The sequence below is a fragment of the Panthera leo genome, chromosome B2 (assembly GCF_018350215.1).
Source record: "Panthera leo isolate Ple1 chromosome B2, P.leo_Ple1_pat1.1, whole genome shotgun sequence".
Lineage (NCBI taxonomy): Eukaryota > Metazoa > Chordata > Mammalia > Carnivora > Felidae > Panthera > Panthera leo.
Genome location: NC_056683.1, coordinates 10,829,313 through 10,847,162, shown reverse-complemented (window position 1 = coordinate 10,847,162; position 17,850 = coordinate 10,829,313). Strand labels below are relative to the sequence as shown.

The 17,850-nt window shown below is 42.3% G+C and overlaps 1 protein-coding gene and 1 pseudogene across 1 annotated transcript in view; both read left to right on the top strand.

The window, feature by feature from the left end:
* Positions 1–17,850, top strand: part of RNF144B (ring finger protein 144B) — an 80,256-nt gene that overhangs the window by 51,379 nt on the left and 11,027 nt on the right. Inside the window, exon 4 of the mRNA XM_042937796.1 lies at positions 7–67. Coding sequence (XP_042793730.1) covers positions 7–67 — 61 coding nt within the window. The remainder of the gene's footprint in view (positions 1–6; positions 68–17,850) is intronic.
* LOC122219241 lies at positions 7,181–10,401 on the top strand (annotated as a pseudogene).

Here is a 17,850-nt window from a genome sequence, read left to right as displayed (position 1 = left end):
TTTCAGATTGCCTGCTTGGTACCTGTGGACCAGTTTCAGCTTTATCAACGGTTAAAATTTGAACGAGGTATGTATGCATGCTCCTGTCTGTCCCGATGGTGGGTTGTGGCTTTACAATATGTCATCTGCGCACTAACCTGAAACCATCGTGTAAGGTCGGGGCGGCTGTGGGCTGTCAACAGAGCCACAAGGACACGCCAAAAGGGGAAAAACTGTAATTGCAACACAAAATTTCAGCTTTCTCAGCCAGAGGCAGAAAAAATGCGGACGAGCAGGAACTAGAAGCTTCCTTATTTTGGTTGCTTTATATTTTTAATTTGGCTCACGTGAAGAGAGGTTCTACAAAAGCTGGGGTAGTTTCACAAAAGAACATGTTCCTTAAAATGGGTTTTACCACCCATTTACCCCTCCTGAAGATCACTTCAAAACATGAATCAACCCAAACATTTTTACTGCTGCTTGTGATACTCACCATTCATTCCTTTGATACTAGTAATCATAGTGATGGCTGAGTGTGTCCTTCCCATGCGATCTACAATGCATCAGACTCATTTTCTTTCTCACTTTGGCCTTGGGGTAATTGATAGGGCTTTTTTCTTTGTATTGTCTTTTTACCTGTAGGATTCATTCATTCATTCTCCTTTTGGCTTCTTGCAGATCTTTTTAAGGAGCCCTTTCCCTGCTGTCACACCCTGTACATTTTTAAAAAAAATTTTTTATCGTTTATTTTTGAGAGATGGAGCACGAGCGGGGAGGGGCAGAGAGAGAGGGAGACACAGAATCTGAAGCAGGTTTCAGGCTCTGAGCTGTCAGCACAGAGCTCTACGTGGGGCTCGAGCTCACGAACCGCGAGATCATGACATGAGCCGAAGTCAGTCACTCAACTGACTGAGCCACCCAGGTGCCCCGACACCCTGTACATTCTTGAATTAAATGGTCTGTTTTTCCATATCTGAGAAATAGGAGAAAATTGCTTTTGGGTCTCATTGAGTACCCCAAATAAACTCTCATACAGCATGAACATACAGTTTTCTATTGATAACTTTTAAATCTGTGTCAGTAAAGTTTAGAGGTGAGGGTAGGGGGAAAGAGATACGTTTATGTCTCTGGTGCCAGTAAGTTTGATAAACACAATTACCTTTACCTCATATAGTTTTTGCAGTCACCCTGACAGATGATTCTTACATGAGAAAAGAAGACCATGCAGAATATGAGGGGACAAGAGTAGATCAGCGGGGGAGTCATGGGATGGCTCTCACTACCTAGGACCAAGATTTGGCCAGTTTCATAGGCTAATTTTTTTTTTTTTTTTAGCAAGCCAAAAGCAGATTCATCTCTCCTGGGCAGATCATTTAACTACATTTTTAAGGCTGAAGTATTAAAATGGAAATTACTAAAACAATTTTTGGACTAGATTACTTGAATTACATTTTTGCCTCATAGGAAGATGCAGATAACGGGTGAGGAAATAGTTAAGATGTTGTTGAATGTGGAATCTGAACCAGCAAAGTCAGGTGAATTTTAGGTTTGATTCATGAAGACACAGCCCCGTGAATCAGTCCTGTGTGGATTCTCAGCCAGATGGAGAATTAATGATGGGGTACTTTACATCTCAGATCTAGCCATGCTGGCTGATTAATACAGCCCGGGGTGCTTATTGGGTGTGATGGCCAGAGATGATAATGTCAAACACCTGGCCTGCCATTCTCCCACTTTATCCCAGTATCCTCTGTTATAAATTACTGTGGGAACACAGACATTCCAACTATTCACCCCACACATGGATGTGGCTGTAGCCAGTGCAATGATTTAAGGGCTCTTACCTGGAGAAAGTCAAAGAAGTTAGACTGCATTTTCAGTCTTCTTAACTGGTGAGCTCTGTCAGTCTCACTAGTCCTGCTCAGTAACCGAGGCTCTGCCCATTGTTGGTATGCCCTTGGCCTATACGCACCTCTGCTTTCTCCTGCCCTGGACCTCCTCCTCACCCGCCTGCGGCCCCATCTGTCAGGGGCAGGCCTCATTCCTCATTGTTTACATTTTACAGACTACTTACTAGCTGAAGTGTCGTTTTGTAATTCATGAGACAAATTCTAAGAGTACTAGGAATTAAAACTTTGTGTGAGTTGGTTCTCACTGATGAATATAAGCTTTTAGTGTATTTAAAACAGTGGCTAAGAGCCTCGGCTGGGAACGCAGGCCTTACGGCTTACCAGCTGCGTGACCTTGGACAAGATACTTAATTTGTGTACCTGGATTTCCTCGGCTGCAACATGCAGATGATGTTGGTTCCCCTCCCATGTGGTTGGGATGAGGACTAAATGAATTAAAACATGTAAAGCACTTCCTTGAGTACTTCGTCTCCGTGTTCAAAATGTCAACAGCTGTTGATAATAAAAATACTAATAATTTCAGAGGGGCACCTTTTACATTGACGCATATGCAGTGTTCTCGTCTTATTCCCCAAATGGGATAATCTTCACATTCTCTAGGAAATATCCCCATATTGAAATAGAGAATAGGGGCGCCTGGGTGGCTCAGTCAGTTAAGCGTCTGACTTGGGCTCAGGTCATGATCTTGCGGTCCGTGAGTTCGAGCCCCATGTCGGGCTCTGTGCTGACAGCTCAGAGCCTGAAGCCTGTTTCGGATTCTGTGTCTCCCTCTCTCTCTGACCCTCCCCTGTTCATGCTCTGTCTCTCTCTGTCTCAAAAATAAATAAACGTTAAAAAAAAAATTAAAAAATGAAATAGAGAATACGATTATCTTGTTGTTAGTGGGATTAGAACATGTGAAGTTAATTGGCCACATCGTGTGTGTGTACATACATTCTTGAGTTCGGACAAATGGATGACACACATGTGCCATTACAGTATCATACACAGCGTTTCACTGCCCTAAAATTCCTCTAGGCTCCACTTACTCATCTTTTCCCACTACCCACTGGCTGCCACTGATCTTTTTAATGTGCCCATAGTTTTGCCTTTTCTGGAATGTCCTACAGTTAGAATCATGCAATATGTAGCCTTCTCAGATTGGCATCTTTCACTGAGCAATACGCTCTTAAGTGCTACATCCATGCTTGTGGTAGGAAAAGCCTTGCTGCGGGAGAGGTCCACATGGAAAATCATCGGCCAGGACTGTCATTCTCCCCCAGAAAGCTTGGATAGATGTCCTCACACTTTACTTTGTGATTGGGACTTTTTGATGTTCTTGTAGTGTTCAGCCCTACTTCTGATTGGCTTATTTATTCATCAGGTGTGTTAATATATTCGGTCCAGTTACAGTCAAGTTGGGGAGGCCTTAGAGCCAGTTTATAGGTAGTCTTGCATACCTTTGCTTTGATGCATTATAAATTGATCAAGCAGTTTTATCATACATGGAATTTATTTTTTCTTACAAGTTCCAGGTGGATGTCCCATTACCCATCCCACGAATTGATAATGGATTTTATTATTCCTACTTTGTGGATGAAGAGAGTGAAAACTGGAGAGGTTGAGACTTGCCCAGCCTCACATAGACTGTGTCTAAGCCTCCTCATCTATAGATTGTGTGTTGTGTTAATTGCATAATTTTTTACTAGGGTAATATGTATCTGCAAAACATAAAACTTACCATTTCATCCATTTTAGGTGTACAATTCAGTGGCATTAGGAACACACACAGTGTTGTGTAACCATCACTACCGTGTATTTATCACCCCAAGCAGAAACTGTAGTCATTAAATAATAACTTCGCATTTCCCTTTTTTCCCCGGTCCTTGGTAACTTGTAATCTGCTTGCTGTTCTGTAAACTTGCCTAGTGTAGATATTTCATTTAAGTGGAATCATACACTATATTCCTTTTGGGTCTGGCTTACTTCCCTTAGTATAATGTTTTGAAGGTTCAAAACATGGTGCTGTGTATCAGCACTTTTTATGGCTGAATAATATGCCACTGTATGGATATCACACATTTTGTTTATCCATTCATCTGTTATAGGACACTTGGATCGTTTTTACCTTTTGCCTGCTGTGAATAATGCTACAGGGAACACTGGGGACCAAGTATCTTTTTGAGTCCTAGCTTTCAGTTCTTATGGGTGTATACTTAGAAGTGGAATTGCTTGGTCATGTGCTGAATTCTGTATTTGGTGTTTGAGGAACTGCCCAAGCTCTCTCATTTAAATATAAATTTAATTGTATATTTTTACTATCATAAAGTATGGAACCACAATTACATTTGGAAGTATGTTAAATCTGGGAGTTTGGTTCAACTCCCTTGTTTTATAAGAAAGGAAACCAAAGTCCAGAGACATTTTGATCTGAGGTGATTTGGGAAGGCAGTTTATAATTAATTATTTTATTTATTTATTTATTTATTTATTTATTTATTTATTTATTTATTTTAAAGTTTATTTATTTTGAGAGACAGAATGAGTGGAGGAGGCACAGAGAATCCCAAGCAGGCTCCGCACTGTTAGCACAGAGCCTGACGTGGAGCTCGAACTCATGAGCCATGAGATCGTGACTTGAGCCAAAGTTGGACAGACGCTTAACTGACTGAGCCACCCAGGTGCCCCTATAATTCTTTAGTATCAATTCATGCACTTTTTCTTTATCCATCCATGATACAGAGTTATTAGAGAAAGGCATTCCAAGTAAGAGTAAGTTTAAATCAATACAGTGTTATGGAAGGGAATTTACTTGATTGGGATAATCTTTATCTAAATAGTATATCTTGTTTTTACTCAATAGACTTCATATCTACCTCGGACTCAAGACTTACCAGCTAGGTCACTTTGGGGTCTATGCCACAAAAATATTTTATGTGGAACTGTTTACAAGGGGGTCTTGGGATGCTTTAAATACTGATGCGAATGATCTAAAGGGCTAACTTGTGGAAAGTAAAACTCACTGACTGGCCTCTCAGAGGTGTAGAGACTGCCATTGCTCTGGAAAAAGACTCAGATTAGTGGTGGCCTTGTATCTTAGTTATACACGTTTCCATTAGTTTTGCCCCATGCTTATTGCCTACCAAGTACTCAGTTTTTAGTCTGTCATCCCGTGTTTTAATTGTCTTCTGCTTTATGTTACATATATGATTAACTTGCCTTTTATAGCTTTGTTTTCATCTGAGTCTTTGTGGGGAAAAAAATATTTTGAATAGGAACAAGCCTAAATCGTCACTGTATACATAAAGCAGAGAAACAGCATTTGGCATAGATGGGTTATTCGATGAATCCACTTTCCTTCCATCTGTGACTTTCTGTTGGCTACTACTGTGTTTGTGGCTTTCCCTTTCCGTGTCAGTCTTCCAATATTAACAAAGAAAAGAGAATACTAAGTTTGGCATGTGTTAGTGATCACTGTTGTACTTTCTACTGGTCCTCAAAGCACGTGCCTGATGATTAATGCTAGAATTTTGTCTTTCCAGTCTGCTTGTCTGGAGTCTACGTTTTCAGAATATTTTTTTAAATTGGATTAAGATTTTCCATCTCTAGTCTTTAAGCACTCTTCCTATTTTTTGTGACCTCTTTTTACTTATTGTAATTGCACGTTGCTTCAATTCCCTCGTGGTTGATTGCTCTGTTCTTGGCTATTTGTATTTTCAGAGTGGCTGGAAACTCTTAGAAATGGTGCCAGCGGCACACTGTTCTCTGTTGGAAAAAGTAAAATAGGAATTTATTTTCCTGTTATCTGTTAATCCTACTGCCTTCACTCACGTATTTAATATCTACGTTTTTGTGGACTGAGAATCTCTTGTGTGCCAGGGTCACTTCCCGATGCTGCTGTAAGCCGCGGCCCCGTCTTTCTCCAAAGCCCATCTGTTCTCAGCATTTTTCACAAGCCTCCTTTCCACACTGCAACAAAAGTCTCAACATTGAAGATGGGGCTCTTTGAGTTTCATCTCGCTTCTTTATTTGTCTTTGGTGTAATGCTCCCCGCCCCTCCTTTGTGTTTAATCATTTAAGGTTTTATGTCACCGGGGCTCTGTGTGTAGTTATTTGGTTTCTCTTGGCATTTTTTTAAAATTATTTTTTAATGTTTTTTTTTTTTTTATTTTTGAGAGAGAGACAGAGCACAAATGGGGGAGGGGCAGAGAGAGAGGGAGACGCAGAATCCGAAGCAGGCTCCAGGCTCTGAGCTGTCAGCGCAGAGCCCGACGCGGGGCTCGAACCCACAAACCACGAGATTGTGACCTGAGCCCAAGTCGGATGCCCAACGACTGAGCCACCCAGGCGCCCTGGTGTTTTTTGTTTGTTTTGTTTTTGTTAGGGCTGTGTGATACTTCCATGACCTTCCAAAACCTTCAGTTTTATTTTTCAACAGCTCCCATCTCTTATTAGTCATCTTACTTTTCATAGTTTCTGACCCGAAGCCCATTCTTATCATGCATGTGCGTGCGTGTGCACACCTGTTCTCCCTTTGAGCCTGCTTTTTGGTGTTTTGTGGTAAATGTATGACTAAGTCTAGGGTTTCCTTACAAAGCTACCCTGTGCCTCCAGATGGTAACATTTTCTCCCCTGCGTTCTGCTTCCTCTCCTTTACCATCAACTCTTTCTTGCGGGTCAGTTCTAAATCTCAAACAGCGCCCTCTAGGTGGTTCAGCTTTCCTCTGAAAAACTAAAGTGTCCGTAAGAAGAGACCCTTATCACCAGATAGGGTGATTTTTTGAAAGGGGCCCCAAGTGACAGGCACAGTATGACGTCTTGCCTCTCCCTGTGTGCACTTCCACCCGTACCTGTAACAGCTGGGGTGTTGTGAAGAATGAGTCAGTGTTGTGTGTCTGTCACTGTGTGTGCTCAGTAAATTGTTGTTGTGGTTTTTGTTATTCGTCACTATTGCCACCCCATCTTACCTTTGTCCCAGGTTTCTAAACCAAACGAAAAGAGCATCTTCTAGAATCCAGATCTTACCTTGGACTTGAGGGTATAGCACAATAATACGACTATTGTCCTCTTTTCATCTTAACCCGTATCTTTTTCAGCATGTTTCCACCCACATTGTCCTAGATTCTAAAGCATCGTACGGCACCATCATACAGTGTGCTGTTACTTGAATCATGAACCCACCTTCTCCAGCACCTCCAAGGAGATCATGACTTGCTGACCCAGAGCGTGCCAAGTGGCTGCTCTAAAGAGAAAACGTTCCCATGCTCATAGTGGAAATGAACATCTATTTAACAGCATGGTTATGCGTTTACATGGAGAATGGTATTCTAGGAGGAAAAAAGGCTGGATCCCAGCATATACTCATGAACTGTGGGTTATGCACGCTCCTAGCTTGTGTGGGTCATAATGTAAGAGCGTCAGACTGGATAACCTCAGAAGTTGTTTCCGGGTCTGAAATTCTGTTGGTTCTCCTCAGCAATCTTGACAGCGGGCTGCTAAAGGCCACGTCTCTTTCACTTTATTTACTACGGCAGATGTTAATTCTGATCAGTTTAATTGCATTTTAACTGTCTACAGAAGACCTTTGTTCTTTGAGATATCAGAAAGCAAATTAACTTTGGCATAATTAAAAATGCAGAGGGTCATGAAAGTTAAACCAGTTTGGTTTATTTCAGCTGATAAATTAGCTTGGCTGTATGATGTTTCCTACCATAATATGAAATCATGGGATCTCTTTTCTGGCACAGTTTCACACTGGCAGAGGATGGCAGAAAACCCACTTATGTTAGTTAAGACAATTTACAACAGAATAAAAACCAAGCTCTACCTATGTGATACTGATGGCTTCCAGTGGATCTCGAGATCAGGGTTTGAAAACTGAAAACAGTCGCTGGGGTCAGACATGCTCCTTAGGGCTCAAGGCAGTTTTATTCTCTTAAAATGTTTCTATTTCTCAAGAATTGTCAGAATACAGAAGTAGAGATAGCTTTACATAGCATTTCCTGCCTTGCCTAATTTCTATGAACAAGCAGTCTTAAGACCAGTCATGCAACTTTACTTCAGTGATCAGTGTTAATTTTCTTAAGTAAATCCTGGCTCCAGTTGGTGAATTTGTCTGTCTCTGATGTAAGTATGTTACGTTTAATGACTGCTAAATCACGTTCATGGTAAAGTGTTGGGAATACCCCTAGCCCGTGTACAGGCCCCTGGGCTCTCTTTTTCTAGATTCCTGAACTTTTCCCCCATCTCAGAGCTACATGAAGCTTTCGTCACCGCGGATGCAGAAAAAATTAGCTGAATACGCATTAGTGCATTTTCCTCCAGCTTTGGAATGGCAATTTGAAGGGGGAAGAAACGAAATCTTATGTTTTTTTGGATGTGCGCATTTTGTTTATCTCCACGATAACTGTGTCTCCTAGGCCAAGAGCCAGGAGTTAGAATCGAATTCACTCTAATAGTAATCAAAAGTGTTTTTAAAAATTTCGCATTAACCCCGTACAGCTCCCCTCCCTTCAGGCTCCTCTCAGGTCAACGGGGTGGAGTCAGGCGTGAGGGGGAGAAGCTCTTGTTCACGGACATGATTTGGCTTCCAACTGGTGTCCATCAGTCGGTTCCTCTTTGGTGTGGGGTTAGGATTGCTAATATGTGACACCCCTTTAGTGGTTTTTCCTCTAGGAAAAAACCCATTTGTGGTACACTCTGTTACCTGACGGATAGGAAGCAAAATTGTGCTCTTAATAGCATATTGGAATTGTAATCATTCTTTTTTAAAAACGTTTATTTATTCCGAGAGAGAGAGAGTGCGTGCACACATGCATGTGAGCAGGGAAGGTGCAGAGAAAGAGGGAAAGAGAATCCCAAGCAGGCTCCGCACTTTCAGTGCCGAGGGGGGCTCGATCCCACGGACTGCGTGACCGTGACCTGAGCCGAAACCAAGAGTTGGACATTTAACCATCGGAGCCACTCAGGTGCCCCTGAAATTCTAATTCTTAAAAAATAAAAATGCCTCTCTTAGCCTCTGTGGATGTTTACCTGTAGCTGCTCTTCTAGGAGCTGGGCCGAAGCACAGTCGTTAGGGGAGATGTCGTGCTGTGCTCAGATACCTTTTCAGCGTAATCTGGCCAGACTTGCGGGTGGGAATCCCTGTTCTGCTGGGGGATGCTCTTCTCCCTGAGAGTCCAAGAAACCCTGTGCAATAGTCTCTCTGAGTGGTTATTCCTGTTCTCTGGAAATATCTGAATGCAGGGCTGAGTAAGACAGAACCTTGCTGTGTAGACCATCAATTATCCTTTATTGCCACGGGGAATTGATCTACAGATAGCATTTCTTACACTTCTGTTACGTTGCTTCATTCATTTATTCAACAAATACGAAGTTTCAGAAAGCTTTCTAGATCAGTGGTTGTCAGCTTGGGATGACTGCATCCAACTGCCTCCTCACTAGGAAATCTTGACGGTTTCACCTTCAAAATATGCTCCGAATTATCGGTACTTACACTTCTCACCTAGAATCCAGCGCGTCATCTCGGATTAGATCGCTGCTCTCTGTCGTCACCCTGTGCCGCCACCAGCTCTACTCCCTACGGTCGCCAGAGTAGTCTTCTGAGAGTGGTCATCGTGTCACGGCTCTCCCCTCATCACGGTGGCACTGCCCTCTCTTCCTCGGCACTGCCCGTGGGGGTGGCGGCCATCTCCTGTTCGGCATCGTGGTCGCCCTCAGACCTCTGGTGAAGCCCAAGATTGCGAAAAAGAGGACCAAGAAGTTCATCAGGCACCAGTCAGACCAATATATCGAAATTAAGCGCCACTGGCGGAAACCCAGAGGCACTGACAATATGGCGCGCAGAAGATTCAAGGGCCGGATCTTGACGCCCGGCGTTGCTTACGGGAGCAGCAAGAAAACAAAGCACGTGCTGCCTGGTGGCTTCCAGAAGTTCCTCGTCCACAGCGTCAAGGAGCGTGAAGAGCTGCGGATGTGCAACAAATCTTACTGTGCAGAGATTGCTTACAATGTCTCTCTAAGAACCATAGAGCCATTGTGGAAAGCACGGCCCAGCCGGCCATCAGACTCAGCGCTCCCAATGCCAGGCCGCCTAGTGGCGAACGTGAATAGACAGCTTATGTGCACATCGTATTTGTGTTATACTACCGAAAAAAAAAAAGCCCCTCCAGCGGCTTCTCAGCATGCTTAGGCCTTATCGTCATCCTCTAGAATCAGGTCCTTGATGACTATCCCCACATTATGTCCTGTGACCCTCCCCTCTGCTCACTTAGCTCCTTGTGAAATTGCCCTGCCCTATTACACGTGTTAAGTCTCTTCTTCTGCATCATTTGGATGTAAGTTGGAAATCTTTCAGATCAAAACCATGCGTAGATTAGCTGTTTGTTCATGGTTCTAACCTATTGACTTCAATGTGTTTTTAAAAAACATACAGCTATAAATAACTCTCAAAAGCAGAAGTAATGTTTGCTCAGAGTCATCTGGTTCTCACACAAATGTAACAATCCCAGAGGCTTATCTCTAGCAATTCTAACCAAATTAATACCCAGTTGAGAGAGCAGAAAGTGTGCATTTGAGCTGAGAGGTCTCTGCCATAAAACAAAAATGAAGAAGGCAGAGAAAAACCAAATCATTTAGGTATTCTCTATATATTCAGGCCCAGAAGTATAAATATACCTTTTCTTCTCATTCAAATGTCCTTCGTGAATTTCTACAGAAGGCTTGCGTGTACTGTTTGCAAGCGATAAATCTCTTTAGTCCTATCTCCGTCACCAGTGTGAGAAACTGAGTCACTACTCCTTTGAATGTTAACTCCTTGTTAACTTATTCAGCTCCTTTCGTTAACACAGAAATATAAAGCTGAGGGGACTGTCAAATTTGGATAGATTTGTCTTTTTGCCTCAGAATAGTTATTTGCTCTTAATGCTTTACCAAGAAGACAATGGCATAACTTCTTTGACGAGTGTCCTTTAATTAACCAGAACAGTGTATGTGTTTTTTTTTATTATTATTATTTGAGAGACAGAAAGAGAAAGAATGAGTCAGGGTGGGGAGAGGAGCAGAGAGAGAGAGAGGGAGGGAGGGAATATATCTCAACCAGGCTCCACGCTCAGCATGGGGCCCGACATAAGGCTTGATCCCACAACTCTGGGGTCATTATCTGAGCCAAAATCGAAAGTCAGACACTCAACCGACTGAGCCACCCAGGCGCCCCACCAGAATAATATTTAAAAGGTGTAGAACAAGCTCAAGTACCTGTGTAAAAAATAGCTGTGCCCCAAAGCAAACGTTACATATACACATGGTACTATATTGCTACTGTGGGTACCTCCTGTATTGATGGACTTTTCTCCAGGCTTTAATCATGTCAGATTCTACCTAGCAGCGCTTTCCATTTTATTTAGATTCTTTAAAAGAATGGCTGATGGGAGAAGGGGGGGCTCTGTTCAAGAGAAGGAATTGGTTTAAATTAGTAGATATCTGTTCTCTGTTGTTTTTTTTTCCCCGTGACCCTTTGTATTTATAAAGGAAAAAATTTCCATCTGCTGGGTGGTCAGGAATGTACTGAGTGCATCCCATACATAGCGAGGGGTGCTTAGAAGTATGGTGGGCAGATTCAAAAATACATACTTGTAACATACATACACATGCTGTGGTTCTGAGTAGAAGAAACAGCCTGTCTTCTAGGAGAGCTCTCACTGGAGTTGATGATCCCAGACATATGTACAAGAAGCAATTAACCAACAATAAACTAGAATATATAATCAAATAGCAAACACTCTTTAGAAGATGTATACCCGTGGGAGACATGAGAGGATTACTTCAGATGTAAGTACCTGTCTGTATGTGGGATGTTCAGGAGGTAGAAAAGGCTGGTCAGCAAATATGGCTACAACTGTCACTATTGTAGTTTTCACTTCTCATGCTAAGTTCTGTTCTTCGGTTGCCCGCTGTGTGCCCCACACTTGACTATGCTGAGGTAGGGTCTCTACGTCTATGTTTTTACTCTCAAGGTGGACAGTGTTCAGGGATGTGTTGGCAAACAGTTTTTTGGTGGGGGCGGGGGAGGCTCTGATTTACAGCGTTTGCCGCTTTCTGTGGTGTAAATACTTTACCGTGGTTGATTTCTCAAGTAGCCGATTCATGTGGTGTCACTGAATGCAGCGTTGGGACGAGATGGAGTAGGTTGTGAGCTGGTGGGACCCTGCTTTAGGAGGCGACTGCCAGTGTCCTTGCTCAGTGTTTCCTTAAGTGCAGAATCTTTATTCCACTATCTGGAGGGAGACTGTCCTTTTCCTTTTATGCCTTCCTGACTCTGGCTGCCTGCAGAGTTGCTATTACGGGGGTTGGGGTTTTTTTGTTTTTCATCTTTACTTCTGTGGTGCTTTAGCTCTAACTTAATTTCTTTGTGTTTTATCTCAGCATGTGCCATCTGCTTTGTACTGTGGTTAGGAGGGACCAGTTTTACCTCCTGATTTTAGAGCTGATTAAAAGGAGAGACTTCATTATGGATACTTGGGATAAGAGAAGCATAAAATATTTCTGTATTAAAAAACGTTTCTGTATATCAGACATTCCTTACCTCCACCCCTAAGAGTTGCTCACATTTATTTGTTAATAATTTCATTTATATTATCTTGTGGGGTGCTCTGTCAGTTATTACATTGCTTGTGTTTTTTTTTACATTTTATTAATTTTGAACATCTCTGGTTCTTTTCGCGCTGAGATCTCCGAGAAGTAAACCTCTATTTTCTTTTTTTTTTTTTAATGTTTATTTCTTTATTTTGACAGAGAGAGAAAAAGTGAGGAGGGGAGGAGCAGAGGGAGAGGGAGAGAGAGAATCCCAAGCAGGCTCCACACTGTCAGTGCAGAGCCCGATGTGGGGCTCAAACTCACAAACCATGAGATCATGACCTGAGTCAAGATCAAGAGTCAAATGCTTAACCGACTGAACCACCCAGGCGCCCTGCAAACCTCTATTTTCACCTCTTTTAGAGCCCATGATCTCTAAAAAGTACCTGACATTGATCAATTGTTGAATGACCAATGCCTAGTTTTCAGGCATATCATCACAAGACATGAGGCCAAAAGAAGTTTGAAATAGTACAAATTAGAATGAGATTGAGACTTAATCATGGCAAGGGTTGTGTAAATAAGTCAAATAACGGAGAAATCTAGGGCCAAGTCTTAGACACCATTCATAGATGGGACCAACGGAACCAGTTTTGATGCTAAAGGAGAAGGAAGGTTTGGGGAAGAAAATAGGCCATGGAAAATGGAAGAGGGAGCTGCAAGAGTATCTGATACAAGTTGCATTAAGAAACACTTGCTGGGAGCGCCTGGGTGGCTCAGTCGGTTAAGCGGCTGACTTTGGCTCAGGTCATGATCTCTTGGTCTGTGAGTTCGAGCCCCACGTCGGGCTCTGTGCTGACAGCTCAGAGCCTGGAGCCTGTTTCAGATTCTGTGTCTCTCTCTCTCTGACCCTCCCCTGTTCATGCTCTGTCTCTCCCTGTCTCAAAAATAAATAAAACATTAAAAAAAAAAACCACTTGCTGGATATGAGTAGGGGCATGGCAGTTTTAACTTTCAGAGAGCAGTTTATTAATGAGTTGGGAATAAAAACTTGACTTTAGAGATTTAAGGAGGGTAGGAGGGGATAGGAATGAGAATCGGTGACTCTGGATCACTCATCCAAGGACTGGGATGAGAGAAGAAGTGAAATGGGTGTTAGGTACAGAGAGACAGTAAGTAGGGGTCCAGTAAGGGTAATTATTATTCCTTTTGAAGTTAGAAAATTTTTTCATTGTCACCCTTAATAAGTGACATTTCATAAAGGCGGTTTAATGTTGAAAGTGCTGTATGTAAAGTTCCATGTTTTGCCAAGTTGATGCCTTTCCAAATGCAGAGAGCCATAATCCAGGTGGGTGGAGATCTAGGGTCTACAAGATGCTGATTCTGTGACATCAAAATTAAGACAAGTACACAGTAGGTCCTTGAATGAAGGTCCTTTAAGGGGGGGTAGACTATAATTTGGTAAAGAGAGAGGATTTTTAGGGGGAAGGAAAAACATAGTATGAGAATTGTATGTATGGAGAATGTGAAACAAAGGGGAATTCTAAATATGTTTCAGTGTTGTAAAAAGTAGATGATTTTCCAGGGGACAGCTTAGATGCAGAATTATTTTACTAGTCTGTTGCTCATATACCAGATTGATAGTAGCCTTTTCCAACGAGCTTCTAGGGGTGCCTGGGTAGCTCAGTTGGTTAAGCCTCCAACTCTTGGTTTTTGCACAGGTCACGATCTCATGGTTCTTGGTTCAAGCCCTGTGTCAGGCTCTGCACTGACAACACAGAGCCTGGTTGAGATTCTCTGTCTCCCTCACTTTCTGTCCCTCCTCCCAACCCCCCATTGTGTGCATGCACTCTCTTTCTCAAAAGGAATGTAAAAAAAAAAACAAAAAAAAACTAGCTTTTAAAAATTATAAAAGTAGTATTTTTTCCTGTTTTTTAAATTCAAGTTTAGTATTAAAGTAAATCTTTGCTTCCTTCCCCAACCCCCCCTGCCTCGCCTTTTACTCAAGGATAACCATTTTCGTGTTTCTTACATATTCTTCTGAAAATGTTTTTTTAAATTTTTTAATGTTTATTTATTTATTTTGAGAGACAGAGACTGAGATAGAGACAGCAAATGGAGGAGGAGGGAGAGGGAGAGGGAGAGAAAGAATCCCAAGCAGACTCCATGCTGTCAGCACAGAGCCCAACGCTGGGCTTGATCCCACAAACTGCAAGATCATGACCTGAGCTGATATCAAGAGTCAGATGTTTAACTGAATGAGCCACCCAGGTGCCCCTGTTGTTTTGTTTTGTTTTTTAATGTTTATTTATTTTTTCAGAGAGAGAGCAAGTATGAGTGGGGGAGGGGCAGAGAGGGGGGGAGAGAGAATCCGAAGCAGGCTGCAGGCTCTGAGCTGACAGCAGAGAGCCCGATCCGAGGCTTGAAGTCATGAACCGTCAGATCATCACCTGAGCCCAAATCAAGAGTCTCACGCTCAACCTGACTAAGCCACCCAGGCACCTTCTTCTGAAAATGTTAAAACATATTTTTATAAACATGGTTCATTTATACTCATCCTGAATCTGCATTTTTTAATTGGTAATATATCCTTGGGATCTTTCCATATTGTCACGTTTGAGTCGCCTTATTTTAAAGTTCGTACTGTTCCAACTATATGGATGTACATTACTTGTCTGCTGAACTACACAAAAACCTTATGGATCTGGCATAGTGTATTAATTTTTTTTAATTTTTTTTTTTTTAACATTTATTTATTATTGAGAGACAGAGCATGAGCATGGGAGGGGCAGAGAGAGGAGGAGACACAGAATACAAAGCAGGCTCCAGGCTCTGAGCCATCAGCACAGAGCCTGACGATGCGGGGCTCCAACTCCCACCCGCAGGATCATGACCTGAGCCGAAGTCAGATGCTTAACCGACTGAGCCACCCAGGCACCCCATTTTTTAAAAAACTTTAATAATAACAAAAAATTTTTATTATGGTACATACGTTTTCCACAGGATGAGGTGTGTCGTGTGTATTTTTTTCTGTACGCACATTTCCACGTTCCTCACCTACAGAGATGATAAAATCCTGGGGTTGGAAAGGACTTTAACGGTCGTCTCGGACATGCCGCGTTCATCCCCTTTGTACAATACCTGCTTCCCCAGGAGGAGCGGTCCTTGTTGGAAGAGGGCATTTGCTCACTATTGCTAGAGGTGGCCTTACCACTTGAGATGCTTTAATTCGCAAGGAGCAGAACGCCGGACTTCGAGGAGCCTAAACAGCGAGGGCAGTGAATTACCTCACACACACGGAATCCAGAGGTCGATGGTTGCAGGTTTGGCTGATGAAGCCGCTCGGTTTCTCCACCTCATGTAGTTTTTCCTCACAGTTTTCCCAGATCATATTCCCGGACCTCCAACTTCAGGCGGTTGCGTTCAAAGGTGGCTGGATGGAAGGGCAATTCTTGCCCGCACATCAGGAAGGAGACCTTGTCCCAGAAGCCCCTTGTCGGACCTCCCCTCCCCTCCCACTGGCTAGACCATGTCACGTGATCAAGCTACGGTTGCGCAGTAGGCTGGGAAAGCGAGTGTCCGCCATGTTCTGCGTCTGAAGAGATAAGACGAGTGTTCTCAGCAGGTTGAAAGGGGTTGGGGCAGATATTGAGGGACTCTAGAAGTGGCTAGAGTGGCCAATATCACTTTTGGATAGAGTAAGAATCTATTTCTTGGTAACCCTACTTTGGGTGTTAGTTAAGTTCTGTAAGCTATCCTTAAAGAACAACGAAATAAGTAGAAAGCTGTAATGTGTCCCTTTGGTCCCTTCCTACACGCTCCTTCGCTTGGTCATTTCTGTGCTGTCAAAGTGGACAAAAATACACGAGATCACGGTTTTCTGTGGCTCAGACTCTTCCCTTGCTTTTTGCATTGGGCTCTGCTGGTGCATTGCTTCCTCAGATTTTTTTCCTTATGGGAATCTCTCGAAATCTAACTGCTGCCATATTTATTGATCCTGCTTTTATTGTGGCATCCCAGCTCCCTGAAATAATAAGTTGGTCGGAACAAACAGGTTATAATGTCTACCAAATAATTTGGATTAGAGTTATGTGGACAGTTTGTATGTTTGTATCTCTTTAGGTTGATCTGCAGGGATGCTATAAATTTAACTATGTTATGTATCTTTCCTTTTCTTTTCCTTCTTTATCTTCAGACTTTTCAAAGACCCCTGATTTAGAATGGGTGGTAAGTAGGTATGTGATGTGGGAGTCCTTAGCTCTAATTTACATACCAACCTTCATTTCTTTAGTGTTTTAGTGTTTAGTGTTTGTGAAGCAGTTGTAAGAGTTTGAAAGAAAATATAAATGGTGTGGAAATAAAAGGTCAAGACCTTGGAGCATGTGTGTGTCACTGTCCCCTTGACTTTCTAACCAGGCTGTCCCAAAGTTTTAGGGACTTCTCAAGGATCCATCTCTCTTGGGGTCTGAGGACCTGTGAATCATAATAGGCTTCCCTTTTCTGATTATATTTGGCCTATAATTCTCCAACCCCAGCTCCCCTAAATTTTTAGATAAGACACTATGTGTAAGGATGGTCTTTTTGAATAATGAGCATAGATCTGATTGTTGCATTTTCTAGATGAGAGATTAATGCAGATGGTGTTTACTTGAACATTTTGGACTTATTTCCCCTGATACTGAATTTGTAAAATTATCACCTTTAAAACTAAGCTCAGACTTAATGCCTTCATTTCCTTTTTGCACCACTCTCTGGGTCTGTTTGTCTCCAGTGTGGAAATTACAAAGAATCACAAGCCTTGGGAGATTTAAAACTGGAATCTCATTGGTTTAAAATTTGCAGAATACATTGGTTCAGAGAAAAAAAAAACGGGCCACTCAACTACTCAAATAACATCATTTTTTGCATGATATGTTCCCTTAAAGGTCACATTATGTGACAAGAACATGGGGTCTGTTAGGAAATAGAAAATAGAAGACTGAACAAAATTTGTAAACATTTGAATAGAATGACAGTGGCCTTACCCCCAACTCCATATGCTTTCCTACATGCCACGTGGATCTAGCTCATGGGTAGTATATAACCGACTATCATTTTATGGTCTGTGAAAGTCCATACCTTTTGTTTTTGGAGCATGTGAGTCTTTTGCAAATGTCTCTAGCATATGGCAGGGCAATGGAATATACAAACTGACAGGTAATCTGACTTTTTTGCTAAGCCACACCAGACAGATGCTGTTTGGTCTCTAAACTATTCAGTTTCTTCCTTGTTCTTTCATTTCCCTCTAAGAAACAGAAGAAACTTTACTTATTTCTCAGTGCCTGAAAGGACAAAATCCTTTGTGTATTTTTTTTTTTTTCTTTTGCCTTGGTGGGCCCTTCAGGTCCAATTTTCCTCTAAGATGATACCC